General features: G+C 44.9%; 2 protein-coding genes across 2 annotated transcripts; both read left to right on the top strand.

Annotated features, from left to right (window-relative positions):
• Window positions 1–10,688, top strand: MED6 (mediator complex subunit 6). The gene is made up of 8 exons (XM_068162129.1): window positions 1–60; window positions 4,155–4,314; window positions 5,315–5,406; window positions 7,052–7,134; window positions 8,156–8,264; window positions 8,714–8,829; window positions 9,598–9,625; window positions 10,208–10,688. The coding sequence occupies exons 1-8, from the start codon at window positions 39–41 to the stop codon at window positions 10,336–10,338; spliced, it is 741 nt and encodes a 246-aa protein (XP_068018230.1). The 5' UTR covers window positions 1–38; the 3' UTR covers window positions 10,339–10,688.
• A 5,996-nt stretch (window positions 10,689–16,684) lies between these two features.
• On the top strand, window positions 16,685–20,386 carry LOC137453198 (disintegrin and metalloproteinase domain-containing protein 21-like). The gene has a single exon (XM_068162258.1). The coding sequence runs from the start codon at window positions 16,685–16,687 to the stop codon at window positions 18,845–18,847; it is 2,163 nt and encodes a 720-aa protein (XP_068018359.1). The 3' UTR covers window positions 18,848–20,386.
• Window positions 20,387–20,735: the final 349 nt, after the last annotated feature.

Raw genomic sequence — 20,735 nt, 5'->3', positions numbered from 1 at the left:
TTCCGGTCGGGGCGGCAGCGGAAGTGCGCGGCGCGGCCATGGCGGCGGTGGATATACGAGGTAGGGTCGTAGGCGTTTGTGGGCTTTTTTGGTAGCGGCTCTGTTGAGTGGGGAGCACTTCTGCGGCTCCAGGTCGTGGGGATGGGGTCTGTCTCTACGTGGAGCCGTGGGTCCTGCCCGCTGCCCTGAGCTGAGCTCGGGGAGCCCCGGGGAACGCGAAGGGATGAGCCCCCGCCGTGGGGCAGAGCGCGGCGCCTGGCTGCCCCTGGGCAGTGGCGGCTGAAAGAGGAGCGTTGTGTAATGGGTCACTTGCTTGGGTAGCTTGAGGTTGCTGTGCTAGTGTTCACTCCACGTTAGTGGACCAAAGGTGCGGGGCTGGTAGAGCTGCGTCCTTTGATAGTGCTCCGTAGGGGCCACGGAGCAGCCAAGCTTACTTGTATGTCTTTGAAGACTCCGCGCAAGAGAGTTCAGTAGCGTTGGTAGTGCAGCTGTGTCGCGGGAAGGAACTGGGAAGAAAAACCGTCCAAAAAGAAGTTTCTTTGGGTATGAGGCAGGCTGGGAGAGTCTGTTCAGGGCCACCTGGGAAAAACAAGCTTCCCTTCTAGTACACTTCTGCTTTTCCAGATGGAATAAGGAGGTCCTGGAATGAGACCGTAAAGTAAGGGAACAGCCGAAAAAGAGACGTTTCGCTCCGAAGCATGAAGGAAAGTGGGAAACACGCGTGCGTGTGGGACTTGCACGGGACCCAAGCGGTGGGTGAAGCTGGTGATCCTAACAGCACTTAGGGTAAATGTGCTGAGCCCCCCAGGTAGTAGGAAAGCCAGAAAGCAGGCTGGGGTAACTGAGAACAAGAAAGGTTTGAGTGAGAATTCAGCAATAGGCATAGAAGGAGAGAATGTTTTGAAGAAGAAGGGAGGATATTTGAATGAAGCATTAAAAGATTTACAGTGTGAACAAAATGCAGGTTAAATTACTGGGAAGAGTTTGAGAGGAACAGGGACTTGAGGGGGCACAACAAATTAATTTTTCTCCATGAGGCATCTGAATGGAATTGTATTGAAAGCCTGTGGTGGAGTCTCAGAGAATGGCCAAGATATCTAGGGAAAGCTTATGCAGGGTTAATTTTGATAGTGTCACAAAGATTTTAGTCTTTTTTTTTCCTTCTAATTCTTCTTTAATGGTGCCTACAGTTCTGTTTGCTTTCCTGACTGTGTTGTTTCAGATTGCAGCCAGGAACTATGTGGACAATTAATGGAGGAGTGCTGTATTCAGATATTAGGTGGTACAAAAACCTTCTCTTAGTCAGATTGTTAAAGCTCCCTCATAGCCTTTAATACAGCTCAAGTTAAAGTAGATCTTGAAGCATACCTCTTGTTTTCTCACCTATCAAGCTCTTTTACTGTTCCCCTCAGTTTGTCAAAAGAACCATCCAGCCAGCAAGGCCAGGTGGAACAGAGTGTGAGACTTGTATTTATTTTTTGGTTTGCTGGCTTGTCTCCCAGATTGTCTTGAGATGCACTTTACTTTTGCATCTGTGATGCAAATTCCACCAAAAAGGAACAGGGAGTGGGGAACACTACCCTCTATCTCATACCCAAAATGAACAGCAGTACTCCCACCTAAGTGGGAGTAGCGGGCATGTCAGGTTCATGGTTGGTTTTGTTCGTTCTTCCCTTTTCTCTCAAGACTAGTTTAAGAAAACAGTCTTTCTATTTATAAAGGCAATTATAAATATTGGCACTAAGCAGCTATGGATAACTGAGCCTTAGAGCTCACTTTTATATTCCATGTAACAATGCATTTCTCAATCTACATATAGCTTGTGTGTGTATATATATATATATATATACATATATATATAAAATCACTGTATATATGTAGGAAACTTGCCTGATGTGCTTCTTAAGACCTGTAATTAAAGCATAATATGAGAATTTATTCTGGCCAGAATGCAGGCACCTGAGATTTCTGGTTTGATTGGGAAAGAGAGCTTGTCTTTCGGGTTTGAAAGACGTTTTGGATAATCAGTGCTACCACAAGTGGTTAATAATGGATCTTACTGCTCTGTTTCTGAGATTGCCTTTTTTATAGCAAGGAGGGAGAATAGTCACAGAGTCACAGAATGTCAGGGGTTGGAAAGGGCCTCAAAAAATCATCTAGTCCAGCCCCCCTGTCAGAGTAGGATCACCTACACCAGATCACACTGGAACACATCCAGGTGGGTTTTGAGTATCTCCAGAGAAGGAGACTCCACAGCCTACCTGGGCAGCCTGTTCCAGTACTTCATCACCCTCACAGTGAAAAAAATCCTCCTGTTTACATGGAACTTCCTATGCCTCAAGTTCTACCTGTTACCCCTTGTCATTGGGCATCACCAAGAAGAGCCGAACTCCATCCTCTTGGCACTAAGCCTTTACATATTTATAAATGTTAATGAGGTCACCCCTTAGTCTCCTCTTCTCCAAACTGAAGAGCCCCAGCTCCCTCAGCCTTTCATAAGGAAGATGTTCCACTCCCTTAATCATTTTTGTGGCTCTGTGCTGGACAGTTTCAAGCAGTTCCCCATCCTTAAACTGAGTGGCTCAGAACTGGACACAAATATTTGAGATGCAGCCTCACCAGGGCAGAGTAGAAGGGAAGGGAAGGAGAACCTGTCTTCACACCTGGTCTGTGTGAAGTAACAGGAATGCCTCTAGACTCCCCACTGCTGTTCTAAATGAGAGGCTGGCAAATTGGAGATTAATGAGGGAAAATAATTTAGGCATAGCTATTTATGCTGCACTTTTCCTGGTTTGCTGGGCAGCTAGTGTTACTTCATTAACCGTTCCTCAGAGAAGCTGCTAATAATATTGTGAACTGCTGCTTTTGGAACTGATCCAGGCATCCTTGAGCATGCAGAGTTGTTACAGAAGAATATTCACAGTGGAAAGATAAGTGGGAGTTCTGGGTATGTATGTAATGCCTGAGCATAAGGGACTGGTTCCTGCCAGAAGGGCATTTCAGTTCTTCATTCAGTCTTCAGTGGCTTCTCATCAGTTGTGTTTTAATTCTAAACAATGCATGCTTTTATATTCCTGCTTGAAAATTCTATTTGCTGCTGCTGCAGTTTAAAATGGAGAATTTCAGGGTGCTCTTCAAGGCCTCTGTTAGACCTTCAGTGATAGTAGATTTGTTAGCTTTGGAACCAGTTGTTGACTCTGCTCTGCTTTGTTAGCACACTGCTGCAGCATGATAATAAAATTCAGGGATTTTAATTAAAGAGTCCCCAGATTTGTAGAAACTTACCTGGCATATAATGCTTTGCAGGTTATAGTGTTTGGTTTGTCCAAAAACTTGCTTTTAATATAATTGTTAACATGATTTTTATTAGAGATTCCAGTAATACCCAGAGTTATGGAGTAAGTAATTTATTGCAGGCAGTTTTGCAGATTAATTGTAGAGCCAAGAATGGAATCTCTTGTTCAAGACTACTGGGAAACAGCTGCCCAATGGTAGCATCTTCATGACTACCATTCTGGTTTTGTTTCTTTGTTTTTTATAGAGTTCTTGCGAATAAAAAAAGTATCATAGAATCACTAGGGTTGGAAAAGACCTCAAGGATCATCAGGTCCAACCTGTCACCCAAGACCTCATGACTACTAAACCATGGCACCAAGTGCCACGTCCAGTCCCCTCTTGAACACCTCCAGGGATGGTGACTCTACCACCTCCCTGGGCAGCACATTGCAATGGCAAATAACTCTTTCTGTGAAGAACTTTCTCCTCACATTGAGCCTAAACTTCCCCTGAAGTGGCCAGTAGTAGGGAGACTGTTCTTTGACTTCAGTAGGTCCCAGATGAGTGGAAGCTGGCCGACGTGGTGCCCATCCACAAGAAGGGCTGGTTGGATGAGCCAGAGAATTACAGACCTGTCAGCCTGACCTCGGTGCCAGGCAAGATTATGGAACAGGGCACCTTGAGTGCAATCACACAGCACTTACAGGATGGCTAAGGGATCAGGCCCAGCCAGCATGGATTTAGGAAGGGCAGGTCCTGCCCCACCAACCTGATCTCCTTCTATGATCAGGTGACCCGCCTGCTATAATCATCAACCAGTGGAATTACTTGTAGTGTTTCTGGCTGTTTTGATACTCAGCAATCATTTCTCTTCCCAGATAATCTCTTGGGAATTTCCTGGGTTGACAGCTCCTGGATTCCAGTATTGAACAATGGGAACGTGTTGGACTATTTCTCGGAGCGAAGTAACCCCTTCTATGACCGAACCTGTAACAATGAAGTTGTCAAAATGCAGCGGATGACCTTGGACCATTTGAAGTAAGTTTTCATTTGGAACTGCTTCCTCTGCATTGTCCTTTGTCTCTCCGTCAAGAGGCTTTCAAGACTGAATGGAAGCATGCTGGAAACATCCTGTTCTGTGCTTTTGCTCCTACCACTTCACAGGGAGGCCAGGTTTTTTCATGTTTGTATGTCTTCTACTTTGTCTTGTGTTAAGCATAAAGCATGAATGAAGCATGTTCTGAGATTTCCCCAAATTACATGTTAGATAGTTCTGTAACTTAGGAAACCTGTCTTCTCCCAGCCTTCCAGCTCGATAGAACCCGAGTAACACTTAATGTAGTTCAGTGTTTTCCTGTGGTGAGTAGGATTTATGTTAGGGGATACTTAGACTTCGTAAATAGTTTGTGTTTCTGTATCCCACTGGCTACCTGCCATGACTAGTATGTAATTCCTCCAAAGAGCTGGCTTTTTAGTATGGATAATAAAAGTAGTGAGTGCTGTAAATAATCTGATCACAGATGGTTGTGTAATGAGATTGTGGCCTGCGTGAGTTAACTTTCTTTGCAGTTCCCCATCTGCTACACTCAGCACGAGTGGGATGCTTGAGAACTATTTAAAGGCTCCACAAGGGAGAGTGCAAGCTGAGATTAGAGTTCATTGGGAAAGGCACTTGTGCTCAGATGTGATTGCAGAGAAGCTTTCACATCAGATACACAGGTAGTGACATCATACACTGATGCTTTGTTTCTGTGTTTAAATGACATCTCTATGAGGAGAGAAGGTGAGCTTGCTGTGTATTTGTGTGATAACATGCTACTTAGATACTGTGTCAGGTGGTTGTAACTCTCTTTGTACATGCAGCTATGTTTTGATAGCTAGCTCAGGAAATCCCATGCCTTTATTTACTGCATGTTATAGAGCAAAGCTTCCAAAGCATCAAAACTTCATCACTTTACTGCAAAGCCCTTTGGTAGCTCTTCACATCCTACATATTTTACTTTGAGGAAGATAGTTATTCTAGTTGCTTCTTTTTCAGCCAGATGGTTGGAGTGGAGTATATCCTCCTTCATACTCAAGAGCCCATTCTCTTCATTATCCGAAAACAGCAAAGGCAATCTCCAACACAAGGTAAGGCCACTCCGTTCTGGTCACTGTTGAGAAGGCTGACCAGATAGTTGCTTTTATCTATTCATAGTTTGTGTTTAAGCACTTCTGGTTCCCTTTTTCTGCCTTTATCTTAAATCTAAATAAAAAGGCTATGAAACAAAGAAATTAGAAATGACACTTGATAGCCAACGAGTTTGTCAGGTTGGTGTTCTTTTATTGCAGCACTGGCGTACACTGGGACCTTTCCTGAAGTGTGTACTGCCAAATCCATGAGCCTATGAGCTTTTGGAGCATGTAAACATTGCATATTCACTAGTTTTCCCAGAAATCATTATCCTATCCCCTTCTGTACCTGGTGCTTGTATGTTATTCATAGCTATTATACCTTCATGGTCACTTGACCTTGTCTGTTGTCCATGGTCTTTTAACACCTCCAAATGGCTGGTGAGTGTATCCTCTCTGATAACTGAATCTTCTTGGACACCTGTCCTTCAGATGTGTGCTCCCAAGCCAACCATTTGTCTTATCTGTCTCTCAGCTCTCCCTGCTGTCCTGAAGTCCTTTTTGCCTGGAAAAGCTATCACCTGGTGACCAGCTTCACAAGTTCTGCTGCTTTTGCAGAGGCTGAGTCTTGCAAAATGCAGTTGTCTCCACAAGTCCCTTTGGAATCACAGTTACAAAATTCAACAGTTTCTGAAAAAAACCAAACCAAACCTACATGTTTTAAGTTTCCCTCTTTCAGCTATGAGGCTTTGCGGTGGGATGAAGGTAATTTTGTTGGAGTGACCTCTAGTGTGCTGACAGCAGGGGTTGCCACCTTGTGGTGAAATGGGAAGAGTGCAATGAGAAGGTGCTGCCCTGTGGTATATTATACCGAAGGAAACTGCTAACACCGTTCTTGCCGTGTCATGCACATCTGTTAGGCTTTGCAAGCGTTTTCAGTGTAATGATTTGTGCATAAGGCTGCCGATAGCCTCGGTTAGGGCTGATGAGTTGAAATGGCTAATATGTGACTGATTTACTTTGAAGAACCATAATTTCCACTAGTTAAGGAGAAGGGATTATTCATGCATCTGTTTAGGTTGTGTCATTCTCTTGTACTGCATTATCACTTGCATTATCCTTTTGTGTAGCTCTCAAAATCCCAACTCTTGTAAAGTCAGTTTTATGTTTGCAGTAGGACAGGATTTAAAGCTGAGGCTTTTAGAATAGAATTAACCAGCTTGGAAAAGACCTTTGAGATCAGTGAGTCCAACCTATCATCCAACACCACCTAATCAACTAAACCATGGCACCAAGCACCCCATCCAGTCTCTTCCTAAACACCTCCAGTGATGGTGACTCCACCACCTCCCCGGGCAGCCCGTTCCAATGGCCAATCACTCTCTCTATGAAGAACTTCTTCCTAACATCCAGCCTAAACCTCCCCTGGTGCAGCTTGAAACTCTGTCCTCTAACTGTGTCCTCTTCTGTCTGTAAAGCAGACCTTGTTCCCCTCATCAATCTGGCTAGGGTACAAATAAAGCACCTTGAAGGAACAGGTTTAAAAGAGAAACTTTGAGATGAATGCTGCGATATCTGTTGTTACTGCTAAAATTCAGCAACAGGCACACAGTCTTCAGCCAGAGCTTTAAGCTGATCCTGCTTTGTTTTTTTCTTCCCACAGTTATTCCATTGGCTGACTACTACATTATTGCTGGAGTGATTTATCAGGCACCTGACCTAGGCTCTGTCATTAACTCCAGAGTAGTAAGTGTTCTGTGATTTTTTTCATATATACTGCTTGCTTTCTGCTTTTCCTTTGGGTTGTTCCCTGTACTGCTTGAGGAGATATCCTGCTTATTACACAGTGGTTAATACCATGTCTGTCCCACATGGAAATGAAAGATATACGGACCAAAAAGCAGGATACATTGTTGTGCAGCATGGTATGGAACATCAGCAGATTCAACTCAACCCATGACAGCTGATTAAGGATCACAATAACTGCAGCTACACAGTTGGTGGAACAGTATGAAGTTTGAATAATCAGAAGAAATATTACATGGCAATTACATATGAAACAGCAAGTAAACACACAAGCAAGGCTTGGTTTGGAATGTTAAGGTAGTGCAATATTTCTCTTTAAATGAGGCTTACCTTTTTAGGTTGATGTATTATTTATTTTTAAATGACATACTGGGCTTTGTTTTGATTTATTGCTTTCTACAACTACCTGAAGGGAAGTTGAAGACAGGTGGGGGCTGGTCTCTTCTCCCAGGCAACCAGCACCAGAACAAGAGGACACAGTCTCAAGCTGCACCAGGGGAGGTTTAGGCTGGATGTCAGGAAGAAATTCTTCATAGAGAGAGTCATTGGCCATTGGAATGGGCTGCCTGGGGAGGGGGTGGAGTCACCATCACTGGAAGTGTTTAGGAAGAGACTGGATGGGGTGCTTGGTGCCATGGTTTAGTTGATTAGATAGTGTTGGATGATAGGTTGGACTCGATCTCTAAGGTCTCTTCCAACCTGGTCTGTTCTTATTCTTTTGTTCTAGTGAACTACTGCTTTGGCAAGTTTTACTCTGTCAGTTTAGAAAAGCACATCAGCAGAGGTCTTCTAAGAGCTTGTTAAAAAGATCACATTCTTGGTTCAAAACTAGATGTCCCAAGTTCCCTTCCCAGAACAAAAAGGAATATAGAATACTAATTCTAAAATTCCTTCTTTCAGAAAGGTATGCTGTATTTGCTCCTTAAATTCTGAATGCTGCCTTATGTTCTTGTTCTGAAAGCTCACTGCAGTGCATGGAATTCAGTCTGCTTTTGAAGAAGCTATGTCCTACTGTCGCTATCACCCATCCAAGGGCTACTGGTGGCACTTCAAAGATCAAGAGGAACGAGGTATGATTCCTAGCTGATCCTGCCTACTTTGGGTGAGGGAAACTAATGTAAAGAAAAGCTTGAGGCAGTGCACAGTGTTGTCATAGAGGTGAGGTTAAGAGTTTGTCTACCTGAAGAATAAGTTAGTGCTCCCTGTTAGGTGAAGGGAATCTTGGTCTTCTGTGCTGCTGGGGATGAACACTGAGGCATGAGTAGGAGATTAAAATGGGTCTGTGAAGTTGGCAACTCTTCAACCCACTGGAGACTAAAGTACGTTTTCAGGAGCCAAACTAGTTTGTTCAGGGGGTAAGAGTTGTCCTTAATCTATCTTCCACACCACCCCACCCAGCCAAGGGAGAATACAGGTGAAACTCAGAGATGAGACAAATACCAACTTGTCATACAACAAATTGCTGCTAAGAGGCCAGAACTTTTATTACAGCTTTCTCTTGCATTTGTGTGACTTGCAGAGAAAGCTAAACCAAAAGCCAAGAAGAAAGAAGAGCCAAGTTCTATTTTCCAAAGGCAACGGGTAGATGCTTTGCTTTTAGACCTCAGGCAGAAGTTTCCTCCCAGATTTGTTCAGGTATGACATTCACAAGCCATTGTATTGCTGTAAGTTACTTAGAATTTAAAGCAGTCATAAGTGCTTGAACAGCTGAAATGAAATGGGAATTTTGTGGGCTTTCTGCAATGATAACAGGCTAAATTAGATTATAGATACAGATAAGCTAATAGCTTTGAAATTGAAGGCTCTGATTGGAGTGTGGGATTCCCCTTTGTAATTGCAGAAGTCATTAAGGCCTGGGCAAAACCAAAGGTGAATTTTATTACACAGATTTGTGTAATAATCACAGAGGATCTGTTCTTGTCAGCTATCAGATTCTGCTGCTGCTTCCAGTTTCCTGCTTTGTGAGCTCAATCAAGCCACCACAGCTATTTTGCTTTAGTTACTCCATTGTTCTGGAGGCTCGGTAATTAGCATGGAAATTCCTGGCATTCTGTGAAGTTGTTGTGATTACCTGATTGTCTCTAGTTGTTATTTGTTCCACCAGGTCTTCTGCTGGGGAGCAAAGGAAATGGTGTTTACAGCATCTCACAAAACCACTCCTCAAATGTGGGAAAGACTGGCTAATTGTTTTTTGGTTTAGTGTTTTTCAGTTGTCAGAGGGAAAACTGGATGTTGTAAAGCATTAACTGTGTATGGTTAAAAGTGTATTTAGTGATCCCTTCTACACTCAACTATTAAGAGTGTGTTGCTTGGTTTATATTTCTAAGGAAGGGTTAAGAATTATGACTTTGTTTCCACTAATGTGATTTCTTGTTTTTAATGTTTGTATTCCCTCCCCCACAGCAAAAGCCTGGAGAAAAGCCTGTCCCAGGTAAAACCCTTAATAAATTCTCACATTACTTAAAAAATAGGCTTTATACAGAAGTGTCTTCTAGTTGCCATATAAGCTCCTTGCTATTGCTGCTGAGGTGGTTAGGAATTCTGGCATTGCCTAATTGTGCAAAGTATTGGATAAGAGGAGGGGGCAAAGTGCTAGGTAAGACTATGCTCTGACAGCCAGAGTGAAACTGAAAAATTTAGCTTTCTACTCCTGCCCTTTCTGTCTGTAAAACTGCATTGCTTGAAGGTCCAAATGCAGGAAGTTGTCTTTGAAAGCAGGAGGAAGTTGAAAGGTTGAATGTGGGAACAGTTTAGTCAGTGCTCAAGCTCAAAGCATGCAAAGGCTTTGATCATAAGCAGCTTCTTAGCAGGAAAACACAAACTGTCTCTCTTCAATCTATTCCACTTTTTAACTCATACAGGTATAAATTTAGTCCTTGGTTGTTCTTACACCTTTGAAATTAATTTTGCCCCTTTGACACCAGCAATATTTTCTATGTACTCTGAACAGGATTAATACATTTTAGGAAGAAAAATGGGAGGTTTAACTTTCCTTTCGCTGTTTCTTCTTAAGTGGATCAGATCAAGAAGGAGCCAGAACCAGCCCCTGAAGCTGTCAAACCAGAGGAAAAAGAGACTGCTAAGAATGCTCAGCAGAGTTCTGGCACTAAAGGACCACCTGAAAAACGGATGAGACTCCAGTGAAGAGAGTTCTTCTATATCTGGATGAGTCAGTACCTTGAAAATGGGAGATTCTTGCTCCCCTTTCTTTATATTTAAGCTCTTCCACAGAGACTGATGACTCAGGCACTGAAGGCTCTCTAATAGCTTTTTCTGTAGAAGCCTGTCATGCAAATGTTCATATCAGGATGTGAGCTGCTCCAAGGTCTTTCCAGTCTTCATCTTCTTTGGAATAATGGCTTCTGAGAATGGTGTTTAATGGACACATTTTGCAGCCTCCTGAAGTCTTCACAAACTCTTGCATCCTTTGTGTCTTGGTTTCCTATGTGAAAAGCAGAAACTTTTGTAAAAAGAAATTAAAAACCCAAAACAGACCAGTCTGAATTCTTGGAAAATGAAACTGGCTGCTAGAATGCCTTTCTTAAATGCTTGCTTTGTTAGTAGCAAATGCACCATGTGTGCTAGCAGCCTGGGTTTTTTGCTTTCATATTAGAATATATTGTATGCTATTTTGAGGAAGAAAAATTCAGCTAAAGGGTTTAGGTTTTCTCCTATAAATTGCCACACCTTTAGTCTGCTTAGGATACAGATAAAAGTTTTTTGATACCTGGAGACTCTGGTTGTAGCCAGGAGGGGGTTGGTCTCTTCTCCCAGGCAACCAGCACCAGAACAAGAGGACACAGTCTCAAACTCTGCCAGGGGAAGTTTAGGCTCGAGGCAAGGAGAAAGTTCTTCACTGAGAGAGTCGTTTACCATTGGAATGTGCTGCCCAGGGAGGTGGTGGAGTCACCATCCCTGGAGGTGTTCAAGAGGGGATTGGATGTGGCACTTGGTGCCATGGTTGAGTCATGAGGTCTGTGGTGACAGGTTGGACTTGATGATCTTTGAGGTCTCTTCCAATCTTGGTGATTCTGTGACTCAGATCCACGCAATTAGATCTCTGACTGGTGTTGGTCTCTCAATGTTCTTGGGCGCTCATTCTATTTAATGGCCAAGCTGGTCTGTTATAATAAAAGCTGGTGTTCTGTGAGGGAGATGACATCAACCAGGTGAATACGTCTTGCTGTTGCACACTCAATGAAGCTGCTTATTTTTTCTGCTTTTTCACTGTAACTCAAATACATCAATTACATCTCTTCCTCTGTGCTTCTACCACTTTCTTGCTGCATCTGATCATCTTGATTACACATCTGCCTTTTAGACCCAAGGGGGTAGGGCAGTGGAATAGAACTGGACACTGAACTCAAGGTCATTAACCTTCAGCTGAAATAGTGTGTTGCACAGCTCAATATCTGAAAAAAAAAAAAAAAAAGAGTTCTCCTGAAGTAGAGGGGTTTGAGGAGGAGCAGTAAAATGAGGAGTGGCAATAAAATGAGTAGGAGAAAGTTTCTCCTATGAAGCCACTGGGAGGACCAAGACTTTAGTTCTTTTGGAAAGAAAAGGCAAATACTGAGCCTTTAGAAACCAGAGGCATTGCAAAGCAAGTAGGAAAGTAGAGAACTCTTGGTCTGTCTTGTAGTAGGAAAATCAAGAGACAAGTTAATGAAATTGAGTTTGAGTTATGTTTAGACTGAATCATTCTGCTCTGTGCTCAGAATCTGAGTTGATTCAGAGATGAGGGTGGAACTTAAAGGGCTGACTGTCCTCACATCTGCATCTCTTAACAGCTATTTTTCTTTCTTTATGCAAAAGTACCTGGTATTACCTGATGTTGGAGGGCGTTACAAAGGATAGACTTCTGGTCTCATCCCATCTCAGATAATGAGAGGCTAGAAAATGGCTTCCATGCATGGAAAAAATGCATTAGAATGTGATAAGTGAATTGAGAGGGATAATCTTTTCCTGAGAGAATTAGATGAGAAAGCAGTGAGAGATGTTACCAATGAGTGTGTTGCTTTCTCAGTAGCTGTCCTTCAGTGCTGAAGATTTGCCTTATGAGGGACTGAAATACCTTCTGATCCAGTTACTTGTGGACAAGATACTCTGAAATAATTTTGTCAGCTAAATCAGCTTTGCTATTGACTTCAGTGGCATTATGTCAGATATTACTGTTAAACTCCAAGCAATTTCCTGCCACTAAGATGTTAAACATCTATCTTCTGCTCAGTAATGTTTTCCAGAGTATGAGAATCTCTTATCTCTGGTACTTAGATACTGTCTCTTGGTTTGGAGCCTGAGCACTGAAGTCCAGAGTCCCTCAAAGCACTTTTGGTATTTGCAAAGCTTACAGATGGAAGGGAAATAAGCAGGTAGCTCTGAAATCTGCCCTGTGCATCATTTTGTTTTGCATAAAGGAGAAATTTGGTTGTCCAGGAGAATTATCTCTATTTTTTTCTCACTTGGAATTCTAGAAGTTTCTTGGCCTAAATCATGGGCTGGAAGGAGCTAAAAATGACCTAGAATTAAGAGAAACGTGCTCCTGAGAGCCTGGAAGTACATGTAAATGTATGTGTGCACAGGAACAGATATGCATACCTGTATGTGTCTGTGTATTTATGCAAATATACACAGAACTCCAGCCAGGAGAGGGCAGAGGGGCAGTCTGGCTGCCTCAGTTCACTGTGTCAAGCTAATGCCATCTCAGATGGAGCAGAAATGCCATCTTTTTCAACCTACCACTAAGGTCTGAGCAGGCTATGTGGTGTTGCCACCCATTCCTCTTTGCTGCTTCATCCCCATGCTTTGCATTTTGGTAACCTTTTCCTAGCAAAGAAAGATGCCATTTGGACAGTCAGCACGTGGTGTACTTAGAGCAAGGTTAGAAGGGTAGGCAGGAGGAGGGACAAGGCAAAGGGGAGACATTAGCTTTATTTTGAGACATGGAGGTGCCTGGTAAAAAAAGTGAACATATGTTGTGCAAAAACCGCTGTAGCTAGACCAACAGATTGCTTCTGAACAAAAGGTGACAGGATACACTTTCCCAGCTATATTTGATGTTTTTTCAGTGGCAAAGCACCTGATAATAACTAGGCATTCAGGGTTCAAGGCAGCTTTTTTGTCTTGGGGAGGAAGATGAATTTTTGACAAAGTGTTGCTGTGGTCCTGTAATCATGTGTGGAACAATGACGAGTGTCCTTCTGCAGCCTAATGTGGATGAGTGTGGAGTGAGTTATGATGTATTGAGCTCTCCACAATCAGAAGGCTTCATTTCTTTCTGCCAGGACATTGGATTTCAACCTGTAGTTCAGAAGGCTGATGTCTTGCTAGTAGGATTCAGTTCCATAGCAGTCTGCATCTTCACTGGAAATTTGAGAAGCCTGCAAGATTGGAGGAAGAAGAGAAAAAAAAAAGTGTGAACACCATTTAGACCTTCCAAACATCTGTTTCTGCAGTTGAAATAGCTATGGATTGCTGCAATATTTTTTTTCCCTGCTCTACTGGGAAGTCAGTAATTTTTTTTCCTTCCAACCTGTTCACTGTCATGTAATGGGAATCTTTCCCTCCCTCCCCATTGATGTTTACCCAATTAGATCTGGTATAGAAGTGCAAGGCTGTGGTAACTGGTAACCACAAGCCCTACAAGGAGAAGCTGAGGGAGCTGGAATTGTTTAGCCTGGAGAAGAGGAGGCTCAGGGGAGACCTTATTGCTGCCTACAACTACCTGAAGGGAGGTTGTAGCCAGGTGGGGGTTGGTCTCTTCTCCCAGGCAACCAGCACCAGAACAAGAGGACAGAGTCTCAGGATGCACCAGGGGAAGTTTAGGCTGAAGGTGAGGAGAAAGTTCTTCACAGAGAGAGTTGTTAGCTGTTAGAATGGGCTGCCCAGGGAGGTGGTGGAGTCACCATCCCTGAAGGTGTTCAAGAGGGGATTGGATGTGGCACCTGGTGCCATGGTCTAGTAGTCATGAGGTGTTGGGTGACAGGTTGGACTTGATGACCTTTGAGGTCTTTTCCAACCTTATTGATTCTATGATTCTATGAACGGAACACAACTGTGTCATCCCTTTTTATGTAACCTCAATGCTGAAGAGCTTGTTCAGATGCTCAGCGCAGTGTTTCAAATGTAGGTTGATGCTTCTTCCCCAAGTACTCTGTAGTCCTAACTATTTAAACAGAAAGTAGTAGGCAACTTTGGGGGCAGGGAGCTGGCACTAAGACATGTCTCCAGCACACTGGCAAAGTGATTTAGTAGGGCCTTTTCTATAACGTAAGGAGTGATCACATAACAGAAGCATGCATTTAAAAATAGTGCTACAGTCATTGCATGCAGATTGTGTAAGAGGATTTTTCTCCTACTGTGGTCTGAGTTACATTAATTTCAAAAGACATAATCTGCTGCAGTTCAGTGCTGGGATGCAAAACTGATCCTTGAAAAATAGTGGGCAATTGTTCAACAACTGCACATAAAGGATTTCACAGAAAAGAGCTTATATAATTTTTAATGAGGCTAACACAGGTCACAAATTTGCTCACTGTAAAGCAGTAATAAATGCCAAATCATACACAATATGGAGATCTAGAAGGAGCTGAGGTGTACACTACTACTGCTGGCTGTGCTTGTACTGAATGAGCATGCTGCTAGTTCACAGAATCTGAAGCCCTTCTGGACAACTGTTGGTGACCTTCACAGCTGTTGGTTAGGCCTGCTGTGTGCTCAGCTCAAGGTACCAGCCCCCTCAAGGCCCTGAGGCATAAAGCAGCACCCTGCCAGCTGTTTCACTGCACAACCGTGTAAAGGGCAGAGCCTGTCTTGGACAGATTGAAATGTTTATAGTGTTGCTGTCCATGCTGGAGTGATGGTCAGGACCCAGAAGCTGGTGCCAAAAAGCAGGATTCCTGAGATGTGGTGGGAGGGTGCACCTCCTGCAGCTAGGAAAGATGAGGGCCATAGCAGGTTGGGCTTCCTCCCAGACATATTTTATTGCTGAAAAGAAAGTTGTGAACAGTTCCCAAAAGATAACAGCTGTGTCTGTGTTGAATCCCAGCACTACATTCCAAAAAAATCCCCAACCCATAGTGTGCATAGCTGTGTTGCACAGGACGTTCTGTCTCACCACAATCCAGATCACTTTCAGAGCTGTGTCTTAACAGAGCTGCTCCCTAGAACAGGGATGGCAGCAAAGTGGTAGATGTAGGCTCTCTCTTCCCCATGCTCTGCAAGCACAATCCTGTAGAAAGGCCATGGTGGGACACAACATCTGTTGCATCAGTGAGGTCTGTAGTTAAGGCACTTTGCTGCAGGTATGTAGCAGCTGTGGTGTGGATAGGCTTTATGCTTTTATGATTAATGATATTTGCCTTTTTATTACTGAACATGTTGGAAGTGAATTCCTGTTTGGTTTTACCTTTTTACTTGGGAGGGAGTGTGTGGTATGTGTATGGCTGTCGTAGCTATAGTAAGGCACATGTGAAGGAAGGGCACCAAGGAGTGCAGCTGTGTCCTAGTAACCACCTAGGGGACTGGTATTTCTGTACTTCTTTTTCATTTCAAATCTTCAGCTTTTCCAAATATTTCTTAGAGCAGAAGTTCTTAAGGAGCTGGGATTGTTCAGCCTGGAGAAAAGGAGGCTGGGGGGGGGACTGGAACAAGGCAGGGGACAGCCATTTCTCCCTGGTAGCAAGTGACAAGACTAGAGGAAACAGATGCAAGCTGTGCCAGAGGATGTTTAGGCTGGATATTAGGAAATATTTTTTCATGGAAAGGGTTATCAAACGCTGGTATAGGCTGCCCAGGGCAGTTGAGTCACCACCACTGCAGGCATTTAAATGGGGTGTGGACCTGGTACTTGGGGACATGGTTTAGTGGTGACCTTGCAGTGCTGGGTTGAAAAGTTGGACTAGATGATGTGGAAGGTTTCTTCCAGCCAAAGTTATTCTGTGATTCTGAACTGAAATAGTCAGTTCCTGATCTCTACTCACAGATCACCCTTTAATTAAACAAGCGAGCAAAGCAGAAGCCAGCCTTGGAGCTAGTAAAACAGATTTTCCCCCTCATAGTCTAACCAAATGATCCCTTTGCTGAACACCGATGTCCGTGATAGGGAGTGTGAAGCTGAGCTGGGGCCCCTCCTTGCTGTGTCTGCTCCAAAGGCAAAACACCCATTAATTTGAAAAGATCATAAAAAACTGGGAATGTGCTTGTGGTAGGGTAATGTATTTGTTCCTCCCCACAGCAGCCTCTCTGCATTCTCAAAGAGCAGAGGATGGACGTCTCAAAGCACCCTCGCAGCCCTCTGAGATGTGTCCCCAGGCAGCAGGGTGCCGTTTCCACAGGGGAAGGCGAAAGGGGCTTGTGCTCCCGTGGCGCGACGCTGCGGCTCCTCCCAGCTGCGGCCCTCTGCAGGCAGCGGCAGTTGGAGGCCTGGGGGTGGTTACCCGGGGCAGGGTCCTTCCAGACTCCATGCCCTCACAAGCCGGGGCGTGGGGTTGCTATGGAGGCAGTGCTGGGGCTGCTGGTGCTGCTGGGCCTGGCGGGGTGCCCTGCCGCCCTCAGGAACCTGTCACCAGGAGGGCTGCGTGTCACTGCCACATGGGTGACGATGCCGCGGCAGCTGAGACCCCGGACCGCTGCCGGCGCCCCGGCCGTCTCCTACTGGCTGGAGCTGGCGGGGCAGCCGCGGGTGCTGAGCCTGCGGCCCAGGCGGGGCCTGGTCTCTCGCCCCATCACCTTAGTCACCTACGGGCAGGACGGGGTCCGCTGGGAGGAGCACCCCTTCGTGCAGGACAACTGCTTCTACCAGGGCGAGGTGTGGGGAAGCCCCGGCTCCCTAGTGGCCCTCAGCACCTGCGGCCCGGGCCTCCACGGCGTCCTGTGGGTGGAGGGTGGCACCTACGAGATCGAGCCCATCCCCGGTGATCCGTTCCACCGGCACTTCCTGCACCGCATGGAGGCGGCCTGCAGCCCCGCGAGTCCCGCCTGCAGGCTCAGCTTGGTGGAGATGCAGCACCAAAAGGCTTCGCCGCCCGGGTTCAAGGCCCCCGAGGCCGAGGAGGAGGAGGAGGTGCTGGAGGACTGGTGGACGCACATCAGGTACGTGAAGATAGCAGTGGTCGTGGACAACGTGCGGTTTGTGAAGTCAGGCAGGAAGGAATCTGAAGTCTTGAGGCAAGTCATAGAAATCCTCAACGTTGGGGACTCGCTGTATAAACAGCTTTCTGTTCAGCTGTTTCTTGTGGGATTGGAGATCTGGACCAAAACCAACCTTATAAACGTTACTGACTCTGCCCCGAAGACGCTTCATGACTTTAACAAGTGGCGAAAGTCAGACCTGTCTCCACGGATGCCCCACGATACCGCTCACTTATTCGCCTTTCAGAGGTTCGGAAAGAACCTGGGACTGGCTTACGTAGGGTCCATATGTGATAATCAGTGGTCATCAGCAATTTCCTCCTTCACCGATAGGAAATTGTCCTCGCTTGTTAACACGTTTGTTCACGAGCTGGGCCACGTTCTTGGGATGCAGCATGACAAAAAGAACTGTAAATGCAGACGAGAGAAGTGCATTATGTATGAAAGCAGTGCCGACACGGATGCATTCAGTGACTGCAGTTACAAAGACTACTTTAACCAGCTTGCGCGCGATTCCAACTGCATTCGTCAGCCGCCAGCGCCCGGCACTTACTACGCCATAAAGCGTGAATACTGTGGGAATAAGATAGTAGAAAGTGGAGAGCAGTGTGACTGTGGTTCAGAGTCAGACTGCAGAAAGGATCCCTGTTGTCAGCCAAACTGTATGTTTGCTGAAGGTTCAGCCTGTGCTTCTGGAAAATGCTGTAGGAGCTGTCAGGTCCTTCCAGCAGGAACGCTCTGCAGAGCTAGTGCTGGCGACTGTGACCTGCCAGAGTATTGCGATGGGACTTCCCCTCAGTGCCTGCCAGATGTATACGTACAAGATGGAACCCCTTGCAAAGGTGGTTCTTACTGCTATCGAGGAAAATGTTCTTCCCACAGGAAGCAGTGCCAACATCTCTTTGGCAAACAAGCCAGGCCTGCTCCTTTAGACTGCTTCAAAGCAGTGAATACTCGAGGTGACCGTTTTGGGAATTGTGGTATTCGTAACAATATCCATTTTACCAAATGCAGCATTGAGAATATCTTATGTGGCAGGATCCAGTGTGAAAACATACACGAGTTACCTGTCTTGCAGAACCACCTGACGCTAGTCCAAACCCCTCTTGGAGATAAAAAGTGCTGGGGTTTTGACTATCATGTAGGGATGCCGATAGCGGACGTGGGAGCTGTGGAAGATGGCACACCATGTGGTAGGGATATGCTTTGTATCAACAGGACGTGTACCAGTGTATCACTGCTGAACTACGACTGTGATGTGACAAAGTGTCATGGCAGAGGAGTGTGTAACAATCGTAAGAACTGTCACTGCTGGTATGGATGGGATCCTCCGTATTGTGAACAGGAAGGATTTGGAGGTAGCATTGACAGTGGACCTCCTCCAGCCAGGGAGATTTTTCACACACAAAAAATACTACTTATTTTATTTTCCCCCTTTATCCTTTGTGTAACCCTTATCATATGTTACAAACAAGAAATAGTGGGATGGCTTAGGAAAAAAAAGGTCCAAATTCACTTAAGGTAGTTGTTTCAAATACTGGAAGCACCAGCAGTTCCAAACGGAGAACTGCTGGTGCATCAAAATCCACCACAAAGCACTTGCCAAAGACCAACAAGCAGTTGGGTGCTCCTGGGGAAAGCTCTCTTGAGCAAAGCCAACTGAAAATTCATCAGACTAATTCAAGACATTCTCAATAGTTCTAATCTCATGTGGCATCATTAAATGCAGAGTAAATGTTACCTAGTTTATGTTGAATTAATAAATGCAGGCAGTGAGGCATGCTGTTCTTTGCACCTTGAGCTCTTAAACTGAAGTAGGTAGGTAAGCTGTAGGTATAGCTTTTATGCTTCATATCAACAATTTACAAATGATTCTATGATTCTTAAGAAAAGTGTAAGTTATTTGCTCCATTTTGCTCCATTTTCCTCCATCCAATGTTTTATTCAGGGAGAGAGATAGTTGTGAACATCTTGCTGCTGTCCTTTATTAATAACCACAGACAAAAAATTGCTCCATTTAATTCACATCTGTGACGACACAAGCAGGCAAGAAACGGGTACTGCAGGGTGTCTGTGGTGTGAGCCCTTCCAAACTGTTTCCAGGGAGTAGCCCGTCAGGATGGAGGCACACCAGAGGGAAGAGAGTCTTCATTTTGTGAGACAGTGCAGTGTTACCCAGATCATGCCGGTAGGTGTTGTATTTCTGAACCAACAGATGCACATCAAGAGTGCAGCGACACCAAACCGGACATTTCACAAGGACAAATTGTCTTTATTCCCTGGAAACTTTCCAGTGCCTCGACTACCGAGTTCTTCTGGGAAGTGCTATGTATTTTGTTGTCACTAAGAGGAGCTGTGGGTGAGGCTGCACAACTTACCTGGATTCCTAAAACACTTGGAACTATTCTGCAAGTGTAGTTGTTCCCACATTGAATTTCTGCAATATTTGATAGATGCTTTAGCTAACTATCTCATAGGACTGTCCTTTGTTTGTGATTGCTTCTTAAGCTATTGTCCTTGCAGCTCTACTCAGTGCCATACAGAAACATTGTATTTTTTACTTTTTTTTTTTTTTTTATCCCAAGATCAGAAAATGAATCTAGCTTATGAGAAAAACAGGAGGGATGTGGAAATACCATTCAATAAGTCTTTTTTTAATTATTATTATTATTATAGTAATGACTGGATCTTCCAGCCAGATCAGCATAAACAGAAGGCTGGAGTCCAGATTTACAGTGAAAACTTTAAAGGACAGGTGTTTCTGAATTAAGGGCTATATAATGCACCTGTCTACTACCAAGGGAATTACTTGTATTTGGAAAGCAAATGCTAGATTTTTAGCAAACATACTATAAAGGCAGGGTAAGTACCCCGACGCTTGCAATATTTGAACGAAAAGATGTTGGCAACTGCAAATGCTGATGCTAAACTCTTGCTGCCTCCCAAGTGTGACATTAATGTTTTTAGAATACCCGTTTTTATGTGTACACTTTAAAAAAAACCAAAGTGGTCTGCCTCCAAAAAGGCCTGGTTACGTTGTGGTTGGATGTAAAATAAAAGGAATCTGATGTGCAGTGCTTCGCGGCTTTTTGTCTAAAGCAGACGGGCCCTTAAGCGGGGACGGCCTAAGGTGCTGTGTAGGAGCAGGTGCAGGAGGACGCGGTGTTGTACAGCCGGGGAGGGCTGCCGCCGCTGCGGTGAGAGTCCGTCAGAGGGCATTCGGGGACAGGAGGGAGAAGCCCCGTCCCGCAGCCCGAAGGATGTACCGCTGTCCGGACGCGTACTGACACCGCTTCCGACGGAACGGCCGCAGTGGGCGGCTGAGGACCGGGCCCCGCGGGCACCAGCCGGTGCTGGACCCCGGCGCTCCTCCCTGGGCCCGCGGCCTCGCTCGCCGCCCCCAGGGCCGGGTG

The sequence above is a fragment of the Melanerpes formicivorus genome, unplaced genomic scaffold (assembly GCF_026170545.1).
Source record: "Melanerpes formicivorus ecotype bairdi unplaced genomic scaffold, bMelFor1.0.p_v2 SCAF_62, whole genome shotgun sequence".
NCBI classification, from domain to species: Eukaryota; Metazoa; Chordata; class Aves; order Piciformes; family Picidae; genus Melanerpes; species Melanerpes formicivorus.
Note: the sequence above shows the minus strand (reverse complement) of the source record. Positions and strands in the feature narration are given on the sequence as shown.